Source organism: Neolamprologus brichardi, chromosome 3 (genome assembly GCF_056152115.1).
Source record: "Neolamprologus brichardi isolate AB-2024 chromosome 3, ASM5615211v1, whole genome shotgun sequence".
NCBI lineage: Eukaryota > Metazoa > Chordata > Actinopteri > Cichliformes > Cichlidae > Neolamprologus > Neolamprologus brichardi.
Window position 1 is genome coordinate 36,402,112 of NC_142106.1, and position 20,413 is coordinate 36,422,524.

At 38.8% G+C, this 20,413-nt stretch overlaps 1 protein-coding gene across 1 annotated transcript; it reads right to left on the bottom strand.

Moving 5' to 3' along the window:
- Positions 1 to 947: 947 nt before the first annotated feature.
- LOC102786133 (claudin domain-containing protein 1-like) lies at positions 948 to 6,448 on the bottom strand. The gene is made up of 4 exons (XM_006807733.3): positions 5,641 to 6,448; positions 4,658 to 4,765; positions 4,335 to 4,472; positions 948 to 3,055 (listed from the first exon to the last, which is right to left on the bottom strand). Exons 1-4 carry the CDS (start codon positions 5,930 to 5,932, stop codon positions 2,835 to 2,837), a joined length of 759 nt encoding a protein of 252 aa, XP_006807796.2. The 5' UTR covers positions 5,933 to 6,448; the 3' UTR covers positions 948 to 2,834.
- Between the last annotated feature and the right edge of the window lie 13,965 nt (positions 6,449 to 20,413).

Here is a 20,413-nt window from a genome sequence, read left to right on the forward strand (position 1 = left end):
CTAACATAAATGTAAATGCTGTAATTTGATTATTTTAATAAACCATGTAACTTGGATGGATTCGATGCTGCCGTGACCGCAGTGCACACGTCTACTGTTGCTCACAGTGGTCCAAGGGATCGCTCAGGGAGTTTGTGTGTTCACTCAGACACATGAAAAATTAGAGGGAACATTGTTTTAGATGTACTGGGTCACATTCCTGAAGCCTTAGTAAACTGTTTACTAATATAGTCTGTTGACATTTGAATATTGCGCTTACCAAAAAGCAGATGAACAACTGCTATTCTTAGTCAGAATCCAGTCAGACCTGCCCAGAAACTGGCACCTCCATAGGTCTGCGCATACAGAGAGAGGGAGATGTGAGATTATTAGTAAATGAGGCATTTAAGTACCTTCCTCTGCATGTCACAAACTTCTGCATGGACTGGGGTAATTATTCAACATCACATGTAATTAATGCACTAGTATAGCTAAAGTTACATATGTGCAGCATGTCCTCCCCGCTGTTGTGGTTCCCTGGTCCTTTGTACTTGGGAGTAAACTGTTGAAGTAGAGTGAAACTTCGACACTCCAGTACCATCTTGGCACCTACAAGAGATCAGTTATTTCAGTGTTTAAGCACATTAAACTCCATTTACTGTACATGTGAATTACATTCATTTCAAACGTTGCTGTTGTTTTTTTTAAAATCTCGGTGTATTTTCTATTTCCTGAGGAGAAACTGGCTGTACAAGCAAAGTCAATATAAGTCAAGTCAAATGTAAAAGAAAAAAGGAAGCCGTGCAAGAGGCTGGCACCGCGTCCAGGATGTACTCAGTGACTCACTCTGCGACAGTTGGGCTACGGTGATGATTCCTGCAATCCGAGTGCAGGCGGAGCAGGAGCAACAAGCTGATGAGCAGGAATTTGCATCAAGAGATGTTAACCACACGAGATTGATGACTGAATTCAGTTTTTACAAAACTTTTTATTGAAATGGTGACATGTGTTATGCTTGTTCACACTCACACGATATCTAAATACACAGTTATTAACTGCTGCAGCTCACAACAGGGGGATTAAGCACTCTTTCACAAACAACACATGGTAGTGTGCATTCAGGGATTGAGTTTCTAGTATTTAAAGGGTGAATGTGTAAAATACAATGTGTTTCATAATGAGACGAACAGTGCATCATTTCACAGATATTCATGAAGCTCATAAATCTCTATCAGCAGTGATATTTCACAAACAGATATCATGAATTTGTGGGTAATAGTGGTATTTTTTCTCTCCAAATGTATGTGATTATTTTAATATTTACATTTTAAAAATATAGAAATTCACTACTGATTACTACAGCAATGGTCAGAATATGTTTGAAATTAATTTAGGTGCAAAGAAATGCTGTAGCTTATCATAATATGGCCTTTAAAGTACATTCATAGTGCCAACCAGGGAAATGAGACTAAAACAGTTTGTTTGTTTTTCAGCACATTAATCCGTCAGCTGAGGGACATACATCGATCAAATAAACAACAAAAAACACCCAAATATGAACTAAGAAAATTACTTTTGTGAATGTATGTGCTCAACTAAAAAAAAATTAGTAAATGAGCACTACTGTGGTTTTCACTTTTTTCTACAAAAATCAGTCACAACATGATAAATGTGATCAAAAAGCAAACAAAGCAATGCAATACATACATCGTGTAGTAAACAAATTATACACACAGTCTGAACATAATAACTACCATAAACAATAAATAAATAAATAAACTTAAGTAAAAAAAACAACAACAACAGAGGATTTGAAACAGAATTTTAAATTAAATTCTAGTCATGGGAACATTGTAAATACAACAAACCTGTGGCCACATTCTTCAAGTGCAACGAACAGGAACGTCATCACATTCAGCTGCAATCACGTGTGTGGCAGACTAGAAAATTTCACCAGCAGAGGTCAGTAAATACACTTTCCCCAGACTCTAGTACTTCTTTTACTACTAAGTGTGCTTACTTATCACTAAAGTGCCTTCTGTCAGCGCCATTTAAATGATAAAAATCACACATATCAAGGAACAGTAGTCAGTGTGCAGCTTTTTTTGTTAAATTAAAAAAACCTACAAATTTGACTTCCTTTGCAAAATACGTCATCAACAAAATCAACAAAAATTGCGCAACTTAAAATATTTTCCATTATACGTCAGATGACTTGATTATATTTTTTACAATGGAAGCTTTATTTTGGACTGAAGAAAACTATGACAACAACTGGGATGTTTTTAAAAGATAAAATTAAATCCTGTTCAATTTTCAACAGATCAAAGATGTTTAAAAATGTGCTGTACGCATGTGCCCTTATGACGAACAGGAAGAGCAGCAATATCACAAAATCTCCGTAATCTGATAAGATGGGATGAGAAGGAAGGAAAACTGGAGTCAGTACACATGAAACCTGTGTAAACTGTCATTTAAGAACTTGAACTTAAATCGCAATGTATCTACTTTTCCGATGTGACTGACCTGCACTTTGGAGATTTTGATTAAATTTATGTTGTATGAAAGTAGGGCACTGCTAATGCTTCTCTACTTCGTTTTAAGTTAGTCTGAAGCACACGTATACTACATATTGTTCTGGTAAATCTGATTTGCAAACAATTTCCATCCCCCAGGAGATAAAAATCAAATCTGTTAACGCAGCAAGAAGGGTCATTAGTGTACAGTACATGCAAAAATTCTTAATCCTTGAGAGACAAAAACACGTAGAGGAAAAACCTCCCACAACGCATTAAGAAAATGAATCTTGGTGTCAGACTCTAAACAGGGCTTAAGATCCAGAGCTAAATATCAGTTTATGCCACCCGGTAGGCAGTCATGCGGTAGTAGTTCTGACTATGGCTGCGCGCCGCCCACACTAGCAGGGCGGCAGCCATCATGTGGAGAGGTGAAGAAATGAGGACCAGGTACAGCGACCAGCCGAGAGAGCCGTCCACCTTGTCGGGTAGCATCGACACCCTGTGGAGCAGGTCCATCCCCGCCAGGTAGCAGCACACTGTGGCTAAGGTGCAGAGACCTGCATGGCGTACAGACACACTTAGTTAGGGTTTAATCACTTATCAGATTTCAAATTTATGTTTAGGTAGACATTTTTGTGCTTATAGTTTGATATTCACTTCGTAATAAGTCAAATGCTAAGCGTCCAGATAGTATATTTATTATTTTGCAGCATCACTGCTTGTTTCACATTAGATTGGTTAATGTGGAAAAAGCTCGACTATTAGGAAATAGTATTAATGGAAACCTTCTTCTCATATGGAAAAGTATTCGCTGTGAGCTAAAAGCTTGAGCTCCAGACTGCTTGAAACACTCTGCTTGTTAAATTTAATGCAAACAGTGTGTTTCAGACAGTGGTTGAACGGAAAAATAAGGATTATTTTGAATGTTTCATCAAGTTTCTGTTAGGCTAGGTCCACACGTACACGGGTATTTTTGAAAACGGAGATTTTCCGTTTTCGTTTTAAAAAATAATCCCGTCCACACGTAAAGACAGAAATGAAGGAAAACGCTGCTAGGAACATGCCAAAGAAACAGGTGGCGATATCTTCCTAACCGTGCAGACATTTTGGCCAATCAGAAGTCTAGAAGCCTTGGTGGGAAAAAGTAAACAAAGCTGGGGCATAGAAGCAGAACCGAGTAGTATGTGTGGAGGGACAGTAACTGTGTGTGTATATGTAAGCATTTAAACACTGCAGAGAGTACAATTAACAGTAACAGTATTGTAGAAATTCATTTCACTGAAACAATAACGTGGCGCACAGTGTGACGTCAAAAGATGCGCACACCTTTGACGCTGCGTTTTCTCCGTTTTTCTCGTTTCTCTCTCGAGTTTTCAAAATTATCCACCCTGGCCGGAGTTTTTAAAAATCTCCATTTTCAGTGACCAAAAACGCCGTTTACATGTGGACGAAAGGTGCAAACGCATAGAAAAATCTGCGTTTTCAAAAACACCTGGGTACGTGTGGACGTAGCCTTAGTGACCAAGAATAAAAGCTGAAAATGTGCATGATAGGTCCACTTTGCCAACAGATCTGCTTGGTTCCCAGTCATGACAATGTGAGATTGACTCAACATGCACTATAACCACAGACTGTGCATAAAAAAATGAACACTGACTAGATTATGTCATTGTGATTTTCATGCCTTACAAAAGCAATAACAAGCCATGGAGAGAACTATATTTAAAAAAGTTTGTAGAGTTACTTTCAGATGTAAAAGTTTACATCCCTGAACCCTTACTAAAATGTTTAATTGCGCAGTCTGACAACATGTATGGATTTCAACATTGCTCCTACCAGCCAGCATGTGAAGCACTCCTATTCCAAGAGTTGGTGTGAGGCTTCGGCACAGACAGGCACAGAATCCAGTCAGACCTGCCAACACCACTAGACCCAGAGACACCAACGGCAGCAGAAACTGGCACCTCCACAGATCTGCACACACAGACAGAGGGATGTGCGAGATAAGATTCTGCCCTGACTGGGATTAATGTAGTACTCAACATCAGATGTAAGTAATGCACTACTTAGACAAGAGGCTGAATCTAATATAGAATATTCTCACAGCTAAGTGTGGTTTTTGCATATTTTAAAAAGAATAAACTTGTGGCTGAGCTTACATGTGCGCACCATGTCCTCCCCACTGTTGTGGTTCCCTGGTTCTTTGTACTTTGGAGTAAATTGTTGAGGTAGAGTGAAGCTTCGACACTCCAGCACCGTCTTGGTACCTACAAGAGATCAGCCTCCCGTTTATACTCCATTTACTGTGCATTCGAATTAAATTTTCATTTCAAACACTGAGTTTCGTACTACCTGTGGAGAAACTGGTTGTACAACTGCACACAAAATGTAAAGGAAATGTGAAAGCCCTGAGAAAACTTTCTCACATTATGAAAAGAAATATAGCGTTAAGCACGACAGGAAATACCTAGTGTACGGTTGGCTTGTCACCTACAAATGAAAGTGATCGTAAGGCCCAGGTATAAATTGGTGATCAAAAAAACTGAGTGATCAAACTAATTGGCAACAGTGGTTAAAATTGAATGGCATGTTGGTGTGGTCGTTAGCACCAGAAAGCGAAAATCCACTCTGTTTGGAGTTTGCACGTTCTCCCCGTGCTTAGATGGGTTCTCTCCCAATAGGCCAGCTCCCTCCCACAGTCCAAAACATGCAGTTAGTGGGGTTGGGTTAACTGGTGATTTTAAATTGGCTGTAGCTATGAATAATTTTTGTATGTGTCAGCCCTGCAGGGGACAGGCAGATCTGTCTGGGATGCACACAGCCTCTTGCCCCGTGACAGCTGGCAAAGGGTCAAGCCCCCTCCCCCAGTGACCCTATAATGAATAAGTGGAGGAACAGGGTTGGAATTGATTTCCTGTCTAAGTCTGTGTAGTGGGGAAACAAAATAAAATGCTCTGCATAGAGATGTGATGAAAACAGAGGAGAGGCCTGGGAATATGTCACACCTGCCTGAGAGGAGATGCTCAATTAGAGAGCAGCAAAAGCCATCTCTCTATAGTTTAAACCATCTGAGACGTGAATGATCCAACTACACGTAAAGCTACAAGGACACTGTGCTACTGACGTCAGCACATATACATACCTGGCTCTTTGTACCAGTGAGCGTTGGCAGGAACAAGCACACACCGCCACCAGAGGCCCACAGTCCCGTTAAGACGGAACAGCGTGTCGCTGTAGGTTTTCTCATCGAATTCTCCGTCTATGAACTCCTCGTACAGCGAGCGCAACTCGGAAATGTTGGCCTCTCCGCGCACCGTGGGGCTGCTGTACTGGTACCAGTGCTGCGTTCCGATTGCCACCGACAGATACACAGTGGCTATGATGCTCAACACGCAGGCGATGACCAGAGCTGTGGCGTAGCGATTGTCAACCATTGTTCACCGAGACAGAGACACGTCAGAAGGGATTAAGTTGATGCCAGCGGTCAAATCGTCGCCCGATCGTTGCACCTCAATTTGATCGACATACGATGCTTTCAGTCCCCCCACCCTCGCTTCTATCGCAACCACATTGGCATTGGTAACCCTGAAAAACGCACTGTGCTGTATACGGCGGCAGTGCTTTATTTTAATGATTGATACTGATCTCCAGTTCTGCACGAACGCTCAGCGTCAGCAACCCTGCAGCCCGGCTTGGATACGCCATCTGTTCCCTTGTCCCACTTCTACAGATGGTGGGTGGCCCGACGCTGCAACGGTTCCAGAACAACAAGAGTCCTCCACCACCACCTACACAACAACCCAGGAAAGAAATCAAAAAGAGAAGCTGTTATACGATAGGCTAAGCACACCAGCTTGCAAATGCAAATTGCATGTGTCTGATGGCAGGTTGATGCCGAGTGCACCCAGGATGCTATGAGTTGTAAACACACTAATCCCTGCGTTTTTCTCTTCCGGTTCCGCCGGTCAGCACAAATTAAAAATAGCCTCGTTTAATAACGCGTACCTATTTTTTTTTTTTTTGCTAGGCCCCCCTTTGTTTTACAAGAAAAATGATCGCGTTTGTTTTTTTTCCCTGTGTAATAATATTCAAAATTGCTATCAATATTTTTTTTTAAATGCCTCTCTGTGCAAAATAGGTTCAAAAACATAAACAATTGTGGGATACTGTTTGTCCGTGATTTGGACAGGGGGAACAAATTGTGGCAGGATCAGCCTGATATTATTTGTATCCTGCTGTAACTTTACTGTATAAAGAGCTAACATCTCCAAAATGTCAGGAGTAGTTATACAAGAAGTGTTTGTGAACTAAAAATCAAGAATGTGGGATACTGTTTGTCCGTGATTTGGACAGCCCAGCGCGTGCTCCCGATGCAGGGGAAAACCAATTCTGCAGGGGAGACCTACCTTGGCACTTGTGCAGGTGAAGCCAAGGGGAAGATATGCTTCACCATATTTTCTAGTCTTTGGCTTGGAAGGAAGTTGGTTTGGAAACACATTTGGCGATGCTTCATCTCCTGCTTTGCGTTTGTGTGAAAGCCCCGTCAAAAACCTGTCCATTATGCTAGCAGTGTCCAAGCCTTCTTTTTTTTCTTTTCATATATACCGCCCCCCACCCCTCCCCCCTCTGGCGTACCTGGTGGCTGACAAAGTGCTGCCTCGTTAAACATGGACTTTTGGGACTAGCTAGTCTCAAAAGCTGCCCTGTGATCGTCCAGCTTTATTTTTTTTACTTTTCGAACATTTTTGGTCAATTACGCGTTAGAAAAATGTCCTCCAAACCCACTGATGCCTTTAAAATTAGTAGTGTTATTGTAGGGTCCTTACCTTACAATATAAAGCGTCTTAAGCTTACTGTTATTACCGCCGATCTAACCCGACTGCGCTATATTTTTTACGCATTGAATGCGTAACCCCCCCCCCCCCCCCCAATAATTAAAATCACATTGTGTGGTATGCAGAAAACAAGACTTGGTCTACGCTTTGACAACCTGTAATTATTATGTACAAATGTAGGCCTATAATTACGCAGGGCCTCCAGTGCTAAAATGAATTAATGTAATATATCATTAAATGGATTGGTTCTGATATAGTGTATTTCTACTCTATCTGAGCACTCACAGACCTTTACACACCTTGTCTCATTCATTACAAGCACTTTTTTTCTTAAGTTCTTTCTACCTAACATTCACACTCCAGATGACTGGAGACTGGAGCAGACAGGGATTTAAACCACCAACCTTTCAGTTAGTAGGTGACCTGCTCTACCACATGAGCTACAGCTACCCCAAAAATGTGCTATCAAATAAATACAATTTCAAATAAGTACACTGATGTTTTAAATGAAATGAATAGACATGTATGTATCTTAATAATGACACATGTGATGGATTATTTAATTATATATTTATTTAATTAATTTGCCACTCGTGGCCCTCCACATTGGGCAGGCTTACTGGTGAGTTGTTAGTAGTGAATGTTAAATAGAAAGCACCCCTGAGTATGTGGTTGACCTTCTGGTCGATTGAGTGCGCGTTTAAAATCTCCAATGGTGATTTCATTCTTGCAAGGTAGTTAATCAGGCACCATGGACTCCCATGATAAAAAATGGCCAACTTTACAGCTGAAATGAACATGTTAAATCCTGTTTTGTTTTTGTTTGTTTTTTTAAAAAAAAGACTGTTCTTGCCTCAGTAGCCAATTTGTTGCTATAAGGGGGTTAGTTTTATATTTGTATTTTTTTAATAAGATCAAATGTTGTTATTCTTATCATGTCTCCCTTGAGTAGTTTTAAATGCAGACTATCCAAAAATACACAAAATGGGTATTTAAAAAGCCATCTCACAATAAAAGAAAATGTATCTGTCAGTGCGACCCAGGGTGGCTGTGGCTACAATGTTGCCATCACCAGTGTGTGAATGTGTGTGTGTGTGTGAATGGGTGGATGACTGGATGTGTAAAGCGCTTTGGGGTCCTTAGGGACTAGTAAAACGCTATACAAATACAGGCCATTTACCATTTCTTTCTTTCCTTCAAACAGTCCACCTCCCTATGTTTTCCCTTTAAATCTTGTTGCCTTTATTTTCCCTGCTGAAGAAGCTGTTTCTTCCACTGTACACATCACAGGCGCCGCTCTTGCTATGTCATGCCAACAGGTTTTATTTATAGACACTCCCTTTTTTCTGTCTCCAGTCTGTCTGTCTATCTGTGCATCTATCTATCTGTAACTTGTACAAGAAAATCACTGTGTGTTACTTTGAAACACACACACATGCACTGTGATGTTTCTTTGTTTTCTGTTTAAGGAAACAAAAAGTTTGCTACTATTTGTCAATAACAGTAAGTTATTGGTGATTTTTGCATTTTTAAATGATGAACAAAATGAGACTAACATCGACTAACAAAAAGTCAATGAGTCACTATGTTTCAAAATAGAACAACAGCAACAGTCACAGTGAGTGCTGGGAATTAGTTTATGCGTTTTCTTTTTGGTGTTGCCGGTTTTACTTGTCTCTCAAGTGCCGATAAACAAGACGGCTATTGCAGTTGTTAGGATCTTGTATACAATTTCAATAGCAGTTTACTTTATTATTGTAATTTTTTAACAAAAATAAAAGCACAGCCATTTTAATAGTAACAAAAAAAGTTACTATACAAAAAAGTCAGTTAACCTTTTGGAACCGAGACTTAAAGCTGCTGTTTTTTTAATAGTTCTTGCATGATGGGCATTTGCATTTGATGAGTCAATCACATTTTAGCTTTGAGCATGTTCTCACTAAAATGCTATTCTCCTGAATCTGACTAAAGTCTGTACCCTCAGTATTCATCTGTTGCCTTTTTGCTTTCTCTACTAAATTTAAATGTTGTCAAAATGTACAAAAAAAGCAAGCAAGGCCTTTTTCTTGGACATCATACAAGGAAAAACAACAACGACTGCTGTCTATTATTGTACTATAAAAGGAAACTTACCCAGAATGAAAAGCAGATGAGATGTAACGTTATTCAGTCCAATTCTATTATCTTCATGTTTTCCAAAGTGTTACTGACTCACACCTTATGTGACAACCCCCATTTGTTAGATTTCTTAAAGTTGATGAGATGGCTCAACAGGTTTGTACTGAGGTGTTGAAACACCATACTGGTAGCCAAACAATAACAAGCATCGCTTGGAAGTCTTTCAGTGTGCTTGGTCTTGTTGAATGTCCCAATTCTTTGATCTTTGGGCTGAAGGAAAAACAACACTTGGTGTTTAATGCTCAATCAACAATCTCTTTATTCAATAGACACTTTGAGTATTACAAACTTCCGGACGGGACATGTGCACGGGAGGGTATCCGGCAAATCTCGAAGTGTCTGACCATTTCTCCAAAGTCATGAAACCTAAACATCCACATTCTTTCTCTCTCTCAGTGTTAGAGAATGTTTTATATCAGGAATGGGATATAAAACAGTGTTATATCCCATTCCTGTTTTTCTTCTCGGAATAAACAATCAATTACAATCAAACAGTCAATCTGCTGGTCCCTCTCTAGTCTAAACAACAGTGTTTTCAGTAACTTTCCACTAGAAGATGGTCCCCTGTTATCTACCTTCTCCCAGGCAAGCGAGAACGAAAGTCTACAGCATTCTACCCCCCAAGGACACGTAGTCTAATGCCCTTATTTTTCAGGGCCGTGTCCACTTAATACTACAGTACACTATATGGTTATATGGCATTTAGTTAAAGCATAGAATTGAGGCACTTCAAATAATTTAATCCCAACAGTCTCTATTGTCATATAGCTCATTTTATCCTGTCATACAGTAAAAAAGTCTTGAGTCACCCCCATACTTTTTATTTTTTCTATTTATTTGTATCCTTGGGCTTTGTCATAGATTCAGATAAAGAAATGGTGACAAATGAGCTGTTTTTGCAGTGCAAGTACAAGTCTCTTTTGCTAAGATGTCTGGTATGTGTAGGAGCCATTTTTTCTAATGCTCCAATGACTCAAAAGTCAGCGTCAAGTGTCTGTCAGTGTTCAACAAAAAACTCTGAAAGACATCTGGAAACCCTGGAATACTATTTCTCAAGACTAGTAAATAAAAAAAATTGCTACAAAGTCTGTCTCTATGAAGAAATAAAGGGCGGCTCCAGACTTTTGCACAAAGTTATATGGGATTCTTTCGATCAATCATTTATGTGTAGAGCTGGGATCACGTGTTGCAGTAAGCTCATCTCAACACAGTATTGTGCTTAGTGATCCATTTTCTACTTCATAGTTTCTACACAAAGCCTGCCAGTTGTATAATATCTGAATCAGTTTAAATATCCTATTTCTCTTCACAGACAGTGGAGCAGATTATACCGTAATTTTGAGATTGTGTTTGTCTGACTTATCAGCAGATCATTCTTAAGTATCTTAAACCACTGAAACCTTTCATGATATAATTTGGCTGAATTTTACATCAGACATTAATTAACTAATGAATAATTAAGCCTCATTTGTTCTCAGTATGCACAACTTTTATTTGAAGTGTTGTGTCAATGTCTGTGTTGTTTTCTGCTTTGCACTTCCCCACATATCATCTGATAGTCAAACAGGATTAGTGATCCTGTCGCTTCAGGGGAGATTAGGCTTGCTGCATACTTTTAAACCTGCATAACAACAATTCTGCTAAACCAAAAGAAAAGACACATACAAACAACTTAACGAACAAGAGTGCAGCTTACGTGCGTCTTCAAATTATACTCAAGCCGGTTTTGAGCCTTCATCTGTTAAAGGTCATCATAATACATAGCACAAATAATTTTCATTCTTCACATGTGAAGCAGTCATTACCATAGTGAAATGCTGCCACATTTTGGAATATGAGATTAAAATATGCATTGCACACATTGCACATTGCACTAGCAATGGTGGTGTTTTTGTTTTTGTTTTTTTATTTAAAGTGCTTTATTGTTTGTTTTTTGGATCTGAGGAACAATCTGTGTAGTAGTCTAATGAAAAAAGCTGCTGCTTTGCCATTTTTTTCTTTGAAAAGAGTGATTTTAGTTATGTTAAGACATAGATGCATATAAAAAAAATCATCAGCCTAATGGTTTTGCCTTTATCAGACTAACATTACTTCTAATAGGCGTAATGTGTAGGTAAAGGTGTGATGGGGTAAATCCATGTCATGAAAACAGTATCATCTTGAGGTAAGTAACTGATAATTATATATAGTTGTGTGCAAAAGTCTTAAAGCTGTCATCACCAACAAAGTGTTTTGTACAAAGTAGTAAATACATTTCAGTAAGCATGTTTAATACTTTTTCTCTGGGTCAGTTCTCACTATTACACAAAACTTAATATATGAACATCTACTGGTCTGATTTCTTTCCTGTTTGATGGGATGAGTTGCTGCCGACCACAGAATTTCATGCCAGTAGCACCTTTAGAAATATATTTAGGTATTCAGTACTTAGATGTACAACAGGGTTTCTCAGACTTCATAAGTGGTTTCTCAATAGTTTTTCCCCCCCAAAGCATTTTAATTGCAAAGGGCTCTCAAAGAATGCTGTTGAGTTGCGCTTCAGAAATGAGTACCCTGTAATCTTGTGCCTGGATGTTTGTGGTGACTTGAAAGAAAGACAAAAAGCTGTCCACAGGGTTGCACAAATGTAGGCGGAATTCCCAGAGGTCTGTACTATTCAAGGGAATGCAACAGAGGACAAGATTGTTAAGATTATCCAAAGCAAATGGCAAATACTCATGAATTATTTATTTTACAGTGCTGGAGAGACACTTTGAGCCACCTTCATTTCTTTCTGTTTTTATTACAAGAAGCCAGACTTTGTAGTACTTTACTTTTAAATGGTAATGAGCAGTAGACTTCATGAAGATCTTTCAAAATTTTTCTTTGAACATTGGTTGCTTTTTCACTCATTCTCAGAGGAATGATGCGGCCATATGTCCTGGACACTCGGGTAAAGAGAGGGGCTGAGCTGTCAACTGATCACCACCTGGTGGTAAGTTGGATCAGGTGGCGGGGGAGAACGCTGGACAGACCCGGCGGCGGAGGGCTTTCACTTAAGTGGCCTCAGAATCTCATCTCTGCTTTTCGCGGATGATGTGGTTCTGTTGGCTTCATCGGGTGATGGCCTCCAGCTCGCACTGGAATGGGTCGCAGCTGAGTGTGAAGCGGTGGGAATAAGAATCGTCACCTCCAAATCTGAGGCCAGCTGAGGCTGAGGTTCTCAGCCGGAAAAGGGTGGAGTGCCCACTCTGGGTTGAGGACGAGTTCCCGCCGCAAGTGGAGGAGATGAAGTATCTCGGGGTCTTGTTCACGAGTGATGGGAGAAGGGACCTGGAGATCGACAGATGGATTGGTGCTGCGGCTGCAGTGATGTGGACACTGCATCAGTCCATCGTGATGAAGACAGAGCTGAGCGTAAAAGAGACGCTCTCAATTTACCGGTCGATCTACGTCCCTACCCTTACCTATGGTCACGAGCTGTGGGTAGTGACCGAAAGAACGAGATCGCGAATACAAGCAGTGGAAATTAGCTTCCTCCGAAGGATGGCTGACCTCTCCCTTAGAGATAGGGTGAGGAGTTCAGCTATCCGGGAGGGGCTCAGAGTAGAGCCGCTGCTCCTCCACATCAAAAGGAGCCAGCTGAGGTGGTTCGGGCACCTGACAAGGATGCCTCCTGGGTGAGGTGTTCCGGGCATGTCCCACCAGGAGAAAACCCCGGGGCAGACCCAGGACACGCTGGAGAGATTATATCTCTTGGCGTTCACAAGGCGTTCCCAGGCCACGACCCGGCTCCGGATAAAGCGGAAGAAGATGGATGGATGGCATTAAAAATGCTCATAAGTCAAACGATGAACCAGTGTTGTTTCTACACAAAGCAGACAACTTAGCAAAGAATCAGGATTAAATGGTATCTTTTGGCACTTTGTTATTAGTAGCCTGTCACAAAAACACATCATTTATTCCCATGCTGTTTAGTTAAATCTATGAAAAAATGTCAAAGATAAAATCAAGTAACAACAATAACAAGTAATTTGAGGGGTGACTCAAGATTTTTGCGTTTGTTCAAAAAGATATTATACAGTTTCATTTTGTTTTCCTTTATTTTGTTCCAGCAAACTTTTACTTCACTAAATTTCTTTTCTGCATTTGCTTGCAAAGAAGTGAAAAAATAGTGAATAAATAAATAAAACAAATTCCACTTGACAAATGAGAGAGCTATATGACAAACCCAGACCCGTCAACTCGCCAGATTTAAAAGCGACAATCGTTCATGTTTGACTTCACTGGTATGGAGTTTCAAGATCTCATTACAAACCCACTGAGTCATCTCATCAACCTTTAGAGATTGGCTTGTCAAGTCAATCTCAATGTGGCTTGTCAAGTAAGGTGTGAGTCAGCAAAACTTAAGAAAATATTTAGAAAATAGAGGGGGACTTCCTAATTTTACATCTTACATACTTTAATTTGTGTCCTAAGGAACAGGGGGAAAAATCTGACACAGGACCTGAGAGATGCATGTGCCGTGATGCATGTGATGATTTCACAAGGTCATTTGTACATCTTTTTTGAAAAAAATCTAATCAATATAATCACAACTGATGCAGGATTTGAAAAGACTGACATGATACGTGTGGAGAAAAGTTAGCAACACAATGCAAAAAAGCATCTGTTAGTTGATCAGGCAAGACTGATCAACTAACAGCAGTCTGAATAAACTGCTGGTGTGCTGAGAATTAACAAGGTTTAATAAAACAACAAAACAAGAAACCAAATACGCATAAACTAAGATAAATGGTTTTGTTGTAAGAAAAAAAATTAAAAAAATTAACCGTTGTTAAATGGCAGATTACTTTATGCGTCATGTCTAGTAGTTATTAAAACATTTTTATTTGCTAAGCAGTCCCTTTGTGCGTCACTGTCAAAGGAATTATGTAAACAAAACTGGGCGTAGTTGCTTCTTGTGAAAAGGTTTCATAACAGAATACCAATGAAGCCAAGTGACAGTACGACAGTTCTTAACCTGTAATTAAAGAACTGGCAATTAACCTGTTCAATGTAAGCTGATAACTTCAAATAATTTACAGAGAACTGTTTGAGTTACAAACATGTGTTTTTAAATTTCACTTATCACACTTTAATTTACATGTCTGCATTTTCTAAATTATTCTCATGCAATTTTGGTATATTTCCTTTGATCAAATAATAAATTCAGCTTAACCTGGAAGATTCTCTTAGTCAAAGCATGGCAGCTAGTTAAGCCATATGAAAAAAGAAGCAATATATAAACCTGAATGGTAGGCAGTATATTTAAATTTATCTTCTTATATTCTTATGAGTCATTGCCTTAAAACTGCATTTGCATTAAATATTCAACACGCTAATACACCAGCAGCTGCTTGAGCTGTTGATACAAGGCAGGACGGATCCACACTTTCATATTGTTTATACCAGATTCTGACTATGTGTAGCAATTTCAGATTCTGGTGTCCCTGGGAAAGACACTAATTCCCACCTTAGTCCCGATAGTAGGCAAGCACCTGCACGGCATTTCTGCTGTCACTAGTGTGAGAGGTTGAATGTTTCAGTGAGAAAACCAAGTAAAACCAAGCTAAGATTTATAAGGTGCTATGTAAGTGCAGAATAAAGTTATTTGACAATGCATCAAGCTGGACTGTTTTAGTGTTTATGCATTTTATAATGACATGGCAAAATCAAAAGGGGTTGGAAAGTGGTTGAGAATAAAAATAAAACAATAAAAAATAAAGCGCCTTTGGTCTAACTTGACGTCAGGATAGACACTTTAGTGGTGATCTGAAAGCAACTCTTCCCCTCATTCCTTGAGACAGTGTGTTCATATATAAGCTTGAGTACAGTGCGCTCAAATCCCTGTTGATATTGCTATTGTTCTTTACACTGATTCTTCTCTTTCTATTTTGGAAGGTGTGTTGCGCCATGGGTTTGTCTGAACGCTCAGTAGTACAGTGTAAGTGGGTGTGTTCTTTTGTGTAGGTTGTGTATCACATTCAAGGATTTTATGTAAAATCTAAACATAGCCATTCTAAACAATATCTCATATAAACTTTATACATTTTGCTTGACAAATTTTTAAAATCTTAAAAAAAAAACCTTGTAAGTAAAGCACCGCAGGACAAAGTCTTAACTTTTACTCTTCTTTTGACTGCTTCCTTTAAGGGTTTCTAAAGCAGATCATCTGCTTCCATCTCACCCTATAACTCTGTCACACCAACCCCCTGCATGTCCTCCTTCAATACATCTACGAGACTCCTCTGTGGTCTTAACTTTCATATGTAAAAACATATCAGTGGGCATAATTTTTAATCTTAGTAATTTAGGAATTACTGCCATTTGCCTTTTTTAATGTGAGTGGCCCTAATGTTCAATAGTGACTGCTTACTTTACAGGTAGCAGTTTATCCATCATCACCCATTATCAGGACAAATATTCAGTTTCAAACGTCGTTTTCCCCCCTAAAATTCATTCACATCAACCTTAATTTTCATTTAATAGATAAACAATCATGGTGCTTCTATATTGATTGATCAGATAACATTTTAACACTGGTTGTTCTAAATAAAATCTCACCGCCTGCAAGTGTTTCTCTGGTAAAGGATACTGAAAATCTAATCTTATCTATACAACAATTGCCTGCTTGGTTTGGCAGGCATTTCACAATCTTTTTACTTGATTGTGTGGTTACAACTTGTGTTTCCTTTACACATCTTGTGGCAACCACAGCCTCCTACACTTTTGAAACCACTGATCCTCCTGTGAGAAACATTTCATCTACAGCATTCTTTGAGACTCATCTGAGGTCATAATTGTGCTAACTTTAAATGTCCTGAAGAACCTGTGTCGAGCTGTTTTTTTTTTTAGCACAGCCACGAAGGCTCATTGTTAATACAGCATGTGGTTATTTTAAGTATTCAGTTAGGCATTTTTCCATTTCACAACACAACCTGTTCTTGCACGCATGGATCCCTACACCCAAATTCTCAACCACTCCTTTAAAGTGCTGCTTTGTACGCTGCAAGATCACTCAAGAAACTTCTTGCTTGTTATTATTATTATTATTATTATTATTATTATTATTATTATTATTATTATTATTATTATTGTTGTTGTTGTTGTTGTTGTTGTTGTTATTTTAATTTTAGGCTAAGCAAAGATTGGCTTCATACCTACAGGAAATAAATGTCTTATGATCCCTTTTACTAAAATCCAGTCTGGTTCAGAACACATTCAGCATGTTTGCTCTTAATTATAGTAAGGTGCTGTAGGATTAGAAAACACAAAGACTCATATATTATTGTTTTATTCTAGAAAATTAATGGACACAGCTGAAGGAATTAATTGGTTACAATTTATTACAGCAGTCATGATCAAGAAGCTCATGAGTAATGAGCACTTTTAGAATGTGACCCAGAACCTTCAGCTCTCTGCCCTTTGTCCTGTGGAGCCAGCTCCTGGTTTGGATTTGTGAGACATACACCCTTTCTAATTTTAAGATGAGATTCAAAACTTTCTTTTTTGATAAAGCTTAGATCAAGGTGGATCAGGTGATCCCAAACCCTCCTTTAGTTCTCAGAACAGAAGACAGAAAAGAGTATTTTTGAATTTACACTGCAAACCCAATATGATTTAGGCTGGCTTTGTGAAATAAATGTATAGTTATCCATTCATCCAACATATTGTTGCTTTGCCTTCCAAAGGGAATCTGGAGCGCACACTCTGTAAAAAGACGACTAACACAGAGAAACAGACTAACTCACATTCACAAGTCAATTTAGAACCAGTGTACTTCACAACATGAAGGTACTCCTTCAATAATTTGTTTTGGTAAACCAAAAGGAAATCATTTGCATTTCATTCACTCAACTGAAATGACATGAAAATATAAATATAGCCTACACATGACTGAACTGTAGATGGAAAGCCTTGATCAATATGGAAAGCATTTCCCTGAACGTGTATGTGGTTTCTCAAAGCATATACAAGCCTGATTTACTGCATAGTTTCACTTTGCACCTTATCTAGCTGTCAAATACAGCTGCACCCACATCAGGAAATGAGAACTGATGATGATCATGATCATGATAACAATTCTGTCTTCAAAAATTCAGACCATATACATTTTTTTAAATTCCCCCAAAAAATCCATCATTTCGTCCTACATATTTGAAGTGTGCACTTTAGGGGCTAAATAGAGAAAAAGAAATCAAACAAAAACTGGTTTAAATAGTTACTTTAGTTACTTTAAGTCATGTATTGGTACAATAATGAAGTTCACAGGGGAAGATCGGCTCTCTCTTGTTTGATCTTTAGATTAAACAAGAGTTTATCACCACCATGCCCTTGCACATTCCTTCATCCAATCTGTTTCATGTTATTGCTCTTTAAATATAATAGCTTCATTCATTAATCTCTTTTGTGACGCATTTGTTATTAAATAAGGTCACACGCATGTTCCATAAGGTAACAAGAAACTGAACTTAATGACTGTCATGGATCTTTATGCTCGAGATTTTGGTTTTAGATTGTGCCACTTGGAATGAGCGTAAAACCGGTTTGGTTGCAGTATCTGGATATGTTTTTCCAACATGCTCTCACTCTCAAAGCGTAACATTTTACACTAGGTAACAAATCGTCAAAATATTACGTTTTCGGGCACCCAACACGTTCCTAAATGACAAGATTGGAAAAAAAATGAGGAAATATGAAAATTGTTTGGACTCAATCCACACATGTTTGTTAATTTTCTTCAAATCGCTTGGGAAAACACTATTTAACGTCATTAAAGTGCTGGTTAAGGTCAGGAATAAGGTTATGGTTAGGGATAAGGTCAGGTTTAGGGCTGGAATACATGCCTGGAACGTTCATTACCGCAGGATTTCATCTATAACCTGGCGCGTACCATAAGAATGCGGAAAGTCACCACAGGAACGCTGCAGGACGTTGAGATATTGCGCCTTGGGAGTGAGAACGGTCTGGTTTTTCAGGCCTGAAAATATCATGTGGCTGTCTCGTGGACATAGGAAATGAAGAGAGCTCAAATATACTGGAGAGAATAAGCACACTTAAAATGCGTAAAATTTCCATTCAACTGTGTAGTTTTAGGGGTAGTTGTAAAAAAGTTCATAGTATGAAAATGATATTGATTAAATTAAATATATTATACTAATATATCTTTTTTTTTTTTTACAAAAATATCAGCTGATTGTTAGCATGAATTTAACAATTTGTCTTTTAAAACATATATGTTACCATAACTGTGTTTCCTAATGTCATTTCAAGGTTATTTGATCTTGTCTGCTAGTTGTCCATGTCGAGTGTAGCTTAAATGCTCTTGTTAGACTGGACAAGGTGAGGTTTGTGTATAAGAACTGTGTTATATAGCACCCTTTTTATTTATTAAAATTTTATTTATTTATATTTGGCTGAAAGAGAACAAAATAACACTGCCCTGTCAAGGATGCTGGGACCTTGTTTGTTTTAGCATTGAAAACACTATTTTGATTAAAGACCTTGCATATATTGGTGGGTTAACTATTATAGAAACACAAAAAAGTATTTTGTTAGTTACCAGTCCTGTTAATGTAGGGCACATTAACAGGATGACATAAAACCTTTTACAGGGTTTTGGTCTAACACATTTTGTAGGCACTGCGTGCTATTCTGTACAAAAAGACAATACTATAATAATAATAATAATAATAATAATAATAATAATAATGTATACTTTTTTGATCCCTGTGGGGAAATTCCTCTCTCCATTTAACCCATTCACTCAGTGAAGCAGTAGGCAGCCATTGGGCACCCGGGGAGCAGTGTGTAGGGACGGTACCTTACTCAGGGGTACCTTAGGGTAGCTGTTCAGTGGATTCAAGCCCCCAACCTTCCGATCATGGGGCCACCACTCTACCTACTGAGCTATCCCTGCCCCAAGAATAATGCCCCATAAGAATAGAGATGTCAAATACATATAATAAGATTTTTTAAAACAAACTTTTGTGAGCAATGATCACTGTGTGATAAATCAGTGACAAACAGGAAGGCAAACAGGTTTAGTTTAAGATCTGTAAGATTGCCACTTCTTCAGTCTGAAGAAGTCACTTGGATGAGTGACGAAACGTTTCGCCCACTGAAAACACTACGTCCAGATGAACAGAACAGTCCAAGGGGCCCGTCCGGCCTTCGTCTCCTGGCCGGACTGAAGTCTGGGCCTCTCTTATATAAACCAATATAATAAGCATATAAGCATTTAAGATTATATATTTATTACCTAACAGACCCCCTCTTTAACTAATTCTATTAGTTAAACTAATTAACTGACTCCCTCAATAACTACTGTTTACTAACAACAGATATAATTAGCTTTTCCTGGTCAAAGGGCCTACTTACGTTTATCACTCTTTGGAAACAGCCTCTGTAGAGTTAAGTTTTCTCACCCCCTCTATGGATAACATAAATCCGGTCTTAGCACTATTTCTTGGGCAATTTACCTAACATAGAAAACCTGGAAACTATTACTAAAGTCGCTCTCATTACTCTTCATTACTTTTATGCTCACATTTAACCTTAACAAGCTTTTAATCTCCTAAACAACAAATTTTGTTCAACTGTGGTGCTCTGTGCTTCTTTTGGGTGCCCCTCTCTGGTGGTTCCGTTCGGTCTGGTGCTCCCTGGAGTCTTGCCACCCCTGTGGTCGCTGTGGTCCCAAAATCTCCTGCAAACGAAACAAACACCTTTCCCTACTACACCTCCCTAACTTATTATGTTCATCAACTGTTCTCTTAATTATTCAAACTTAGTTCAACCTATCATGTTTGGGACTCTGTAATCAAAAGGATTAACCTAATTATGTGTATAAGCGTGTTAGCATCTATCCATCGGCCCTCAAGG